General features: G+C 40.2%; 1 protein-coding gene across 1 annotated transcript in view; it reads left to right on the top strand.

The window, feature by feature from the left end:
• The window catches only part of EXT1 (exostosin glycosyltransferase 1), a 304,178-nt gene that overhangs the window by 250,953 nt on the left and 40,667 nt on the right, over nt 1-12,558 (top strand). The window contains exon 3 of the mRNA XM_026703588.2: nt 395-502. Coding sequence (XP_026559373.1) covers nt 395-502 — 108 coding nt within the window. The remainder of the gene's footprint in view (nt 1-394; nt 503-12,558) is intronic.

Here is a 12,558-nt window from a genome sequence, read left to right as displayed (position 1 = left end):
CCCAACAGCAATATCCCAATCAAGAAACCACCAAAGAGCCATCAGTAAATAGCCCAACCAAAGAATCCCTAAGACTGTCCATACTCTTTGCTAGCACAGATGACGTTACCTCGTTAGGGTAATGAAACGTCTGCAAGAAAACAAGCAAGTTCAGAGAGCGTCACATTTCAACCCTGAGCTACAAATATTCTCCTTTATTAGGACCCAGATTGCTGGGGGCAATATGCTGACTCTGTAAACCGCTTAGAAAAGGCTGTAAAACGCTGAAGCAGTATATAAGTCTAAGTGCTATTGCTATCCTGTCACCCGTAGTTCTTCTTTCCATTGAACAAGACATACCCAATTCCTGCAATTGAACCTTGAAACTGTCCACCCCTTATATTGTTTTATGCAGGCTGCCTGTATTCCTGTGATGCTCAGCAATGGATGGGAACTTCCATTCTCCGAGGTGATTAATTGGAATCAAGCTGCCGTCATAGGAGATGAGAGATTGTTATTACAGGTAAGAAGTGGGTGACTGGCAGGAAAACAGTGGTCTTCATCCAGTGAATTGACCACAGCAGCCATTTTCTCTACTTTCAGAAAAGATATATCCAAAAGGTCATGGCCATAAAAGAGATTTTATCGGCCAGGCTTTGTCTGTGTCATTGTGAATATTAACTCATTTAATAAAGCATTATTCACTTTTTGACATGAAGGTCATTCCAGCTTCCAAATGTCTTGGTTAAAAATGTAGCGGCATCTGATATTTTTAAATATATTTGTATATATAGGTGTGTGGAAGACCTCAAGTTGAAAGTTCTTGCCATACAAAAGTGATTTGCAATATCAAAATATTTATAGTTCTGATACTTTTCATCCTAAATCAGCAACCTACATATTAGTCTCACGTGTGTTTATCTGTAATTCTAACCTCTTTCCAGATTCAGCTTGTAAATATTAAAAAGCACTCAAGGTGCATATTTAAACTTCACGTTTTACTGTTGAAATATCTGCAGTATTTTATGACCCTTTACAATGTTACAGAAGATATAAATTGCTTTTGAGCCATGAAATTTGAAAAGTGCGACATTAGGTAGATAACTAAGTTCTGATTCAAATTTGATTGATTGATAGATCACACATATATGGCTGCCCATCTCTGGGCGGTGTAATATTAATCCAGGAGACGTAGATTAACCTTTTTACATATAGAGGTGTACAAAAATCAAGATCCTCAGTTATTTCTATATGAGACTTTTCCAATCTCTTTTCTCTTTCTCTTAACTTTGTGTTCCCCTACCAAATACTTTCCTCTCTGGCACTCCCTCAACAGCTGTCTAACAACTTTGACATCAACACATAGTGCAGAAAGCCAATTGGGCTGCTGAACGCCCAGATCCAGGCAGTTACATAGATGACCCTACACAAAAGGTGCCAGGTTTTGACCTTCCTCACCAGCATTGGTCAACTCTGAACAGGATCCGTACCCAACATGGTGTCTGCCAGGACTCCTTGTTCAAGTGGGGTCTTGTCTCTACCCTCAGTGTGATTGTGGTGCTCCTTGACAAAATATCCACCACATTGTCTCCGAATGTCCATCAAGAGCTTACACCGGCTCAATGTCTGATTTTTCCAACATAAACCACCCTGTCCTGGAATGGCTGGGTGGACTGGACATTAACACTTGAACCACTATAAGTCCATGTATTTGCCATACGCCAAGGGTCTTCAAACTTGGCCAGTTTAAGACTTGTGGACTTCAACTCCCAGAACTCCTGAGCTAACATGACTGGAGGAGGAATTCTGGGAGTTAAAGTCCACAAGTCTTAAAGCTTTCAAGTTTGAAGACCCCTGCCATATGCTAAATAAGTAAACTTTCCACACTTAAGGGCTTGGAAATCCTTCCCTGCTTTAAGAAGAGTCATAAACATTACAGCTGGAAGGTACCAGATTGGGAAAGGCAAATGCAATTTATATGGCTCAATCCCATGAAGAGCAGAATGATCGGTGTGACCCTTGCATGCAATAAAGAGGGAAGAGTAACTCCCTTGTTTAAGTCAACCTCTGTCATAGTTTTTTGTGAGGGGAAAACAAAGACTGTTTCACTTCCTTTCATTCTCTGCATTTAGTGAAAGAAGCCAAATTACTGGATTATTCCGGGATATTGTTCTCTCCCAACCCTTGCCAAAATCTGCTTTGAAGAATTTGGTGCTAATCTCATGCCTTTAAACACTAAAATAGAAATGAAAGAAACAGCCCAAATTGCTACTTTCCACTAATAAGAGCCCGGTTATTGGGTGTTTTTTATAAGTAGTTCTCAATTTACAGGCATTAGTTTAGTGACCATTCAGATGGCACTGAAAAAGGTAACTTGGGGCCAGTCTTCACCCTTAAGGATTGTCACAGCATCCTCATGATCACATGACTAAAATTTGGCAACCAGCATGCATTTACAACAGTTGTAGCATACAAGGCTCGTGTGAGCAACATTTGCTCATAAAATACTGCAGATATTTCTACAGTAAAATGTGAAGTTTAAATATGCATCTTGAGTGCTTTTTAATATTTACAAGCTGGATTCAAAAAGTGCTCATAAACACACGTGAGAGTAATATATATAGGTTGCCCCAAACCCTGATATTGGATGAAAAGTATCAGAATTATAAATGTTTTGCTTGCCGGTATTCTGACAAGCAAAAACAATAGGGGAAGCTGAAGTTACTAAATGACTGCATGGTTCACTTAACAATCTAGTGATTTGCTAAACAACCATAGTGAAAAAGTCACAAACTTTGGTGTGACTCACTTAACAACTATGTTTCTAAGCAATGCAAATTCTGGTTCTGACTGTGGTCGCAAGCTGAGGGCTAGTTTACTTTACTTTACTTTATTGTCCTTGCACCTCGTACAACGAAATTAAATACCATCTTCAGTGTACATTATGACTATGAAAATAAACACAAACACACATCCTTCACATTCTATACATTGAATTGAAAACCTCTTGATATTGCATTAATATTGCACTATACGGTAGAATTCAATAGAGTTACTTGTGTTAGTACTTGTGCTTCTACCAGTGAGAAAACGCTCATCCATGAAAAGTCATTTCTGGCTCTAGCCCTCTGCTTTTTTGAAAGAGTCGGGTCTGGATTCAAAGCTACTCTCTAATTTGCTAGATAAAGGGAGGAGGGAGGACAGGGGAGATGCCTCTGAGATCCTTTTAATGGGAGACTTCAAGGAATAAACTTGGATTCCATGCAAGGCACGCGCCATACTGCCGCGCGTGCGATCAACATATTTAAATCCGGCAGAAATGTAAAAACCTACACCCTGACTGACGTATTTAGCTGCCGAAGGTAAGAGAGAAGGCTGTGCAGCATTTCAAATATCTGTGAATGTCCCTTCCCTCCCAGGACTACATTAATATTCTGATCTTTGTTGTTTCCTGTAATGCAGAATTGATTATCTTCACAGCTGCTTCCCTTACTAGAACAGCTACTATACTATTATTAACAGTGGTTTTTAAAGAGCTGGCATGAAGCCCAAATGTCTGCTTTGGGAAATGTTTTTGTTGCATTACACTTTTTCAATTCCCAGTTTAGATGCACTCGGATGTTTTTATTTACATGTTCTCCGTACTGTCATGCTGCTCCAGCTACAGACAAGCTGAAGCCACTCTCTCTGTTGTCGTTTTAGCATCGCTTTTCTCCTTCCTTGTTTCTTGTATCAGTGGCCTGCTATTCAAGCATCATCCCGTCCTAATAATTCTCTTGTATTCTTGGGCAGTTCAGCCTCAGTTCATCCTTGCCCACAGCCATCTTGTAAGCCAAGAGATGAATAGCAAATGGTCAAATGAAATTAAAAACGGAAGCCCTAGTTTGTGTTGTAAGTGAGCTAACATGTAAAAATAGGCTTCAGAAATTACAGGCAGTTCTTCTAAACACTACAATTGTGACTAGAATTTTGCTTGCTAAGGGAAGCAGTTGTTAAGTGAGTTGCACCTGTTTTATGATCTTTTTCCCAAGTTATTAGGAAAATCACTGCAGTTGTGAAGGGATCTTGTGGTCATTAAATACATCCAACTTCCCCCGTTGACATTGCTCAATGGAAGCCAACTGGGAAGGTCGCAAAAATCAGTCATGTGATCCCAGGATACTTCAACCATTGTAAATACATGCTGGTAGCCAAGTGCCCAAATTTTGATCATGTGATCATCGGGATGCTGCTGTATGTATGAGGATTGGTCACAAGTCACTTAATACTGTTGTAAGTTTGTAGTCGCTAAACAAATTAGTGGTGGGATTCATCTCCGGGAGGATGAGTCTGCCTATCGAGATGAGATGGACCGGTTGCTTTCATGGTGTAGAGACAATAACTTGGTCCTCAACACCAATAAGACCAAGGAGATTATAGTGGACTATAAAGGTCCAGCCCTTGTTTATCAATGGGGACCGAGTGGAGCAAGTGGCCAGTTTTAACTTTCTAGGTGTTACCCTAAAAGAGGGCCTGACTTGGGATGCTCACATTACAGCACTGGTCAAAAGGGCCCAGCAGAGATTATACTACCCAAGACTTCTCAGAAAACAATAACTGAATGAAAAACTACTGGTGACCTTCTACTGCTGAACCATAGAGAGTATCTTAACATACCGCACCTCTGTATGGTTTGCCAATTGCACAGTGGCAGATAGGATAGCACTCCAGAGGGTTAACGTCATTGCCCAGAAGATCATTGGTTGCCTTCTCCCCTCTTTGGAAGAGCTTTATAGTTCCCACTGCCTTAAGAATGTTCAAAACATTCTCAAAGATCCATCTCATCCTGGGCACCCTTTTTTTTAACTTTTATCATCTGGCAAAATAATATGGAATCAATTATTAACCAATCCATTATCCTCCACTTAGAGACAAACAACCTACTCTCTAATAAACAATTTGGTTTCAGGAAAAAACTATCCTGCAATCTGCAACTCTCACACTGCAAAAACATATGGACTACACAATTTGATCAGGGCAAAGCAATAGACGCAATCTACATAGACTTCTGTAAAGCCTTTGATTCAGTGGTACACAACAAACTACTCCTAAAACTAAAATCTTATGGTATCTCTGGACACCTGCATAACTGGATAGAAGCATTCCTGTCAAATAGACAACAAATGGTCAAAATTGGGAGCGTCCTATCAAATTCTGTACCTGTCAACAGTGGTGTCCCCAAGGCAGTTTTCTTGGACCAACTCTTTTCATACTTTACATAAATGACCTCTGTGATCATGTTAAGAGCAACTGTTCTCTTCGCTGACGATGTAAAGCTGTTCAACACCACAAACAATACTGCTACTCTTCAAAAAGACCTCGACTATGTATCAGAATGGTCAAACAAATGGCAACCTCAAATCTCAACAAATAAATGCTCTGTCTTACATATTGGCAAAAAAAAAATCAGAAAATAAAATATAGGCTTAATAGTCAAGACCTTGTTGATGATCCAAACTCTGTCAAGGATCTTGGAGTACTCATCTCTAATGATCTAAGTGCTAGAGTCCACTGTAACTACATAGCCAAAAAGGCATTAAGAGTTGTTAACCTAATCTTACGTAGCTTTTTCTCTGGTAATATCACACTACCAACTAGAGCATACAAAACATTTGCTAGACCAATACTCTAATACAGCTCATCATTCTGGAACCCACATTACGTATCTGATATTAATACAGTTGAGAAAGTCCAGAAATATTTCACAAGAAGAGTTCTCCACTCCACCACTCGTTGCAGAATACCTTATGCCACCAAACTTGAAATTCTAGACCTAGACAACCTAGAACTATGCCGCCTTTGGTCCGATCTAAGTATAGTATATAAAATCATACATTGCGATGTCCTACCTGTCAATGAATACTTCAGCTTCAACCATAACAATACAAGAGGACACAATAGATACAAACTCATGGTTAACAGCACCAAACTTGATTGAAGGAAATACGACTTTAACAACAGAGTGGTCAATATCTGGAATACTGTACCTGACTGTGGTTTTTTCCCCAAACCCCAAAAACTTTAACCTTAGACTGTCTACTATTGACCTCACCCCTTTCCTAAGAGGTCTGTAGGGGGCGTGCATAAGTGCACCAACATGCCTACCGTCCCTGTCCTATTGTTTCTTTTATTTTTCTTATATGTATCCATGTATTCATAACTATGTTTTTACTTATACCTATTATCTCGTAAGCAATTGACAAACCAAATAAAATAAATAAATAAATAAAAACAAGGACAAATAGGCTGAAAAACGGCTTCTATCCCAGAGCAATAGCTCTTTTGAATTCTGCTGTATAGTGCAGTATTGGTCCGGTGGTTTGGGGGGTTTTCGGTTCGATGTGTGGAGGGTGAAGGATGTGTGTTTGTGTTTAATTTCATGGTCATGATGTGCACTGAAGATGGTGTTTGATTTCATTGTACGAGGTGCAATGACAATAAAGTAAACTAAACTAAAAAAATGGCTGTAATTTGAGGAGTACCTGTATTCTAAGCTTGCCTCTCCTCACCTTGCCACAAAACTTGGAAGATATCAATGGCTCTCTTTCAACCACTGTTCTTTTCATGTGCAGAAACAGATAAAAAGATTTATCTCAAAAGATTTGAAGAAAAACAATGAAATGCAGTAAATTAGACACAATGCAAATCTTTTTTATTTATTTATTTGAATGTATTAGCCCCCACCCAACCTCTAACAAATGATTGCCTAAAATATAAATGTTGCCAACTACTCAAAAATCTATACATCCATGTCAATTTATAAAATTCACATTTCTTTGCTGGGTGCCTTAGAGTTGCAAAACCAATTAAATAGGCTGATTAAAAAAAAAAAAGCTGCAATCCTGAATGGCCTAAGTAATGAATAGCTCTCATTGAAAAGATAGAGTGTTAGAACCAAATGCATAGTATTGCACAGTTAAAAGTTTATTGTATATGTCATATGATGTAGTCTCTTGAAAAGGTTGCTAACCTATTTTAATCTTATTAGTAAGCGGGATATATCTTTTCTGCATAATAATAGTAAAGAATTTTATTTTCATATTTCCTACCTTTCTTCTTTATGTAGCCTATCATTCTTTCAGTGCTCACTCCTCTAAAATAAGTGTTCAATCAAAAACCACCTACTGAGCTTCAGGTTTACATTTGTTCTGACCAAGACTTCCTGAGGCCATAATTAAGCACACACTTAAAACAACTCTTGTTTTATTTCAACACTGGGAATTGTGTTCATTACCAGCCTGTAATAAGTCTCAAACAGTCCCTTGAGATAAGCACCCACCTTTCTCTCCTTTGAATTGCTGCCAAAACTAAAGTGCCAAATTAACTATAAAAAACCAACCAAAGTACAAAGTCTACACAGAGGTTCAAGATTTAATCTTAACAGAGCGAACAACTTTGCTTCCTGCAAAGATTTCTCTACCTTTACATTTCCTTCACACCTTATGGGGGCAACAATCACATCCAAGCCTTACTCCTGAGTTGCCGCTTTTGTCTTAGCTGCTCCTTCCTTCTAGCAGCTCTGCGCACACACACATTGGAAACAGGCTCCCCTTGTTCCTCTGCCTCGCTGCTGCCAGACTCTGGAGGCTCCGGACTTGGCACACAACTCCCAGATGGTCTGGCCCCATCTCTGCATTGGATGGAGGACCCTCGTCTGAGTCCTCCCCAGACTCCCGGACTGGTCCCCGTTCTTCCCCATGTCCAATGCCCAATTCTGCTGCCGTCTGCACAAGCTGCTGGTGAACAACAACAACATTCAGGATTTGAACCTAAGTCTTTCCAGTCCTGGAATAAGAATTAATCATGTTGGTTCCCTGGCTGTATGAGAGTATGAACACATTTAGCCTCCTATTCAGCCTACACCATTTAATTAATTATTTTACTTCTTAAGCGAAACCTACTTTGCTAAAGACCACTCATGCTCTTTCAAGAAAATGTAAAGCCAGCCCTGAAACTAGAAATAATAAAAATCTCCAATGTGAAAGAGTTAAAATGAATTGTGCAAAGCCTGCTTTGGATATTTTAGGCTTCGAGTGTAATGGAGAATGCATCCTAAAGAACTTAGACTAGATCTTGAGTCTCCATTCATTATCTCAATCTCAGATTACATGGAAAAGGTGTTCTCAAGTTGTCTGGACCAAAGCCACATAAAGTTTTAACAACAATGACCATCAGTTTCCATTTCACTCAGGGAAAAAAAATGGCAGGCAGTATAGTGCATTTAGCCCAAGTATAATGTGGTTTTTTTCGAGCGGCTTACTGGCCTAGAAGTGGAGCTCTCGCCTCACAATCCTAGCTAGTAGCAGATATTTCTCTCTCTGGGCACAAAGAGAAAATATTTCCCGTGCTCTTCACATAGGCACCAGGAAGGGCATCTGGCCAGTAAACTCTCAGCTCCATCCAGTTGCCGTGACTCCATCCCAATGCAAGGGATTACAGTTTCTATCAGTTCTTCAGGAATCCAACCAGCTGCCGCGTTCTGTGCTAGACAAAACCAGTCTATGTAGCATGCCTTACCCTTGATGGCTCATCAATACCCTCATCATTTTAAGGATATTTTCCATCCAGGAAAGAGTGTCCTAGCTCCACTTTAGAAAACCAGAAAGGGATCCCCAACCAGTAGCATTTCACAGACTGTTGTTTTGAGGAGAGAATAACTCTGTTTAAAATCAGGAGAGCCACAACTTCCCCAGAATTCTGATCCCTTAGAATAAATATCTCCATCATGCCCGGATTCTGTTTCAATTAATTATCAGCAATCTATATAATTGTTAAGTGTAGCCATGTTACAGAAAAATACATTTGGGCTCCACCAGAATATTGATAGCTCTAAATCTCCCAATGTTCTTTCTCATTGGTTCTATGTAGATACTTAAAAATGAAGACAGAACGGGCTCAATCCTTTATCTAAAGGACTTAATCTACTCAACTGCTTCTGTTTTAAGAAAGTTAAATTATCTGAAATCTTCCTCTTAGATTTGTCAAATAATCCATAAGGATATTATGATATCAAAAGATTGGACTCTTAGGGAAAACAACCCTTTCCCCGACAGCCTCCAGACAAAATCATTGTGAGAAAAACCAATGAAATCTCAACCCTGTAATCTCCTTTAAAGCTATATTGAAATGGGCTAAGATTTTCCAACAGAATTACAGTGAGGACTTTGCAAACTTCTGCATTTCATCCCCAGTTGCCATGTTGTATGAACCCAGCAACCTAAGTTTCATGTTAACTGAGATTAACAAGGAGATGCCATAAAAAAGTTAGCTAAAGAGACAAAACCAAAAATAAGCAAACTGGAGACTGATTTACAAAGCTGGAATGTTTAGCCGTAGTTAAGATTCAGCAGCAGTAGTTTCAGCAGCTGTGTGTAAAGTACAGACAGAGGCACCTCTGAAATAATCTTCTCGGTCAAACAAGAAGAAAAGAAGAGCAGGGAAATGGTTATGTTCATTCATGAATCTCTAAATCGATATTTAAAGCCATATTCATTGTCTTGGACAACATTACCCAGAAGTCATTTCTCCAGTAAACTGCAGTTGTGAAAACCTACGTTTTCTTTCACTAAAGCATTGTTTACCATGAAGTGTAACAAAAACCACTGCCTCCAAACAGTCATTCCTTCAAGTCTCACTCATTGAATGAGTATGGGTTCCATTTAAGGGTAGTGGATAAGTCTTACTCCTTACAGTTCGAGGTCTATATTCCTTATGAAGCACTTTCAAGCCATAGCCTGCACATTTCAGTGATTCAATGTTGGCTTGGTCCAAGGGAGATCTTCACATCACCAGTAGATGAAGATACAATTACCTCAATGTTGACTTGTATGACTGATTGCTGCCTACTTACATTGGTATTGATGGATGTAATGTAATGTGAGAAAGACCTCGGGGAGGTCTTTGGGGAGAAATGCTAAGGAATGGTCAGATAAGGGGAGCCATAGTCTGCAGCTGGATAATGGAAGTAGAAAGAGATTCCAAAGGGAATCCCTAGCTTCTCAAGCTGTAAGGCAAAGGGGCAGGAGATTTGTACTTTCAGACTTGCAAGATTCTGTTACTATCACCTTATAATGAAATAGAATTAGCTCATCTGCTCATGTTTCCCATATGATCTACCTGGGAAGCCTGACAGTGGGTATCATATTCCCAGTTTTAATTTTCTTGTGACCCTCCGAACCAGTTCACTCCGACGATCATTTAGTTTTCTGTGACCCTCCGAACCAGTTCGCTCCAATGATCAGCTGCTGGGCCCGCCCACCCTGGCTCCATACTAACCTTTATATCCTGCTTTTGAAGCTCAGTTGCATCGTGCGGCACAGCGGATTGCCACGCATCAGCTGTTGAAGTCACAGGGAGAATGCAGGAGAAGGTCAGTAGGACAACTTCTGTACATGCGCAAAGCACGCATTTCCACGCACGTGCGCAAAGCACACCCACCAAACTGGTGGTAAACCAATTTGAATCCCACCACTGGCATGAAGCATCATATCATGGAAATTCCATCCATCTTGGGAGGCCCCATTTGGCTCCTACTTCAGCGGAAGCCCAAACAAAAATGTGCAGTGTTTTCCTTGGAGGTGCAAGATGGTGTTGCTTACCATAGAATACCTTGGCTTCTTCTCATGCCTGCGCTGAACCAATGAATGCAAATAACATCTGTCTTCTGTTTTGGGAAGCCTCCACCCACCCACCCACCCACCCCCAGCATAGCTTGCTGAAAGGAGCACTAACCAACATGGGATACTGCTCAGCAATTTAGGCAGAACTGGGTATTAAGCAGAAGGACTTTGCGAACTCTGCGAAGTAGTTCAGACAAGAAACACAACCAGGAATATTAGCTCAATCAGGTTACATTAATAGAATCATGTAACACTGAAAGTATTTCTTCCATCTGTCAGCATTCCAACTAGCCAACTCCAAACCAATAAACTCCGAGACAAACATTTCCTCAAAGTTCCATTTTATTAGAGTTGTCATATTGGCACATCTGGGAAAACCCTAATCTGAGAGTTCCAGGCTTTCCCTTCCCCCACAAAAATCAAAGATCCATCCCCTGCATCCCTCAGTCCATCACATGGCCCAATCAAATCTTCTTCCCAACTGGAAACACTCCTCTCCAGGTGTAGGGCAACCTGTCCTTGACTCTCTGAGAAAGAATGTTGTTGTGTCTAATCTTTTACCTCACTATGAAATCCCCACTCCCAAATTCCCAGGCAGTGACAGTCTTGAAGCTTCCCAAAAAAGGATGGCTTCCAAGGCTGACACCATCCTTTTCTTTGACTCTCTGGAAAACTATGAAATGTCCTTTCTGAAATGAAATAACGGTTCTCCTGTCTGTGGCTTTCCCTCCTGTCTCCCAAGGCCATTCTCACATACCTTTACAGATTTCAACTCAATGAACCTCTTGCCAAAACACAATTTGGCATAGGAAAATTGTTGCCCTTAAGCTGTTTCCTCACTGTCCCCCTTGTCTATGAAATCATGATGCTATGTAAAGAACAGATGTATTCTAATTAAGTGTATTTTATCAGAATGCATTTTGGGGGTAAAAACATGAGTGAATATGTATGAGCGAAAAAGCCTTTTGTTGGGTATAATTTAACGTGTAAGCGGAAAATGCAAAATGGCACAAATCAAAAGCAAACATAGGCAGATGCTTTATGCATAATTAGCCCAGGAAAAAATGAATCATTTGAAAGGCTTAGGAAGAACACAGCAGCCTAATGAGAAAATAGGTGCTGTACTGAAATAGCACCCTTTTCAATAAATGGAATATCAAGAAGGATTTATTTTTCCTATTGTAGAGCCTATGTATGTATACCAGTAAATGGAAGAAGATATACAGATCAGATAAATTGAAATCAATTTTTTTCCTGTTTGCTATGCAAGATGCCTAAAGGTCACACGGTTCATAGAAACTTGGCATCTCTCTTGGATACAGATAGTTCCTCATTTAGCAACTATATTTGAGACCAGCAATACGGTTGCTTACTAAGTCAGAGGTGGTATTCAGCAGTTTCTGACCAGTTGTGGAGAACCGGTAGCGGAAATTTGAGTAGTTCAGAGAACTGGCAAATACCATCTCTGACTGTCCCCGCCCCCATCTGTTCTCTGCCTCCCGAGACCCAGCTGATTGGCTGAGTCTTCTTTTGTTGCCCTGCACAGGAGAACAGAGCTGGAAAGCAGGTTAGTGGGGTGGGGAGGGATTGGAGATTTTACAATATCCTTATCCTGCCATTCCCACCAAGCCATGCCACTCCCACCAAGCCACACCCACAGAACCAGTAGTAAAAAAAATTGAATCTCACCACTGTACTAAGTGATTACTAAGTGAACTGTGCTTATAATCTTACTTCAACCTATCTTTACTTTACAGATCTGCAAAGGTCATAAATTCAGGCATTGGTCACATCACCGTCATAATTGGGAATGGGCATATTCCAAAGCAGTTGTTAAATGGGGATTACTTGTATCTCTTCCTTTTTTCTTCTTCCTCTTCCTGTGGATGTGATCTTACTTGGCCACCAAGGGGTTGTCAGT

The sequence above is a fragment of the Pseudonaja textilis genome, chromosome 3 (assembly GCF_049901715.1).
Source record: "Pseudonaja textilis isolate UNSWEBS1 chromosome 3, rPseTex1.2, whole genome shotgun sequence".
In the NCBI taxonomy this organism is placed as follows: domain Eukaryota; kingdom Metazoa; phylum Chordata; class Lepidosauria; order Squamata; family Elapidae; genus Pseudonaja; species Pseudonaja textilis.
This window is presented reverse-complemented; position numbering and strand designations above follow the sequence as displayed.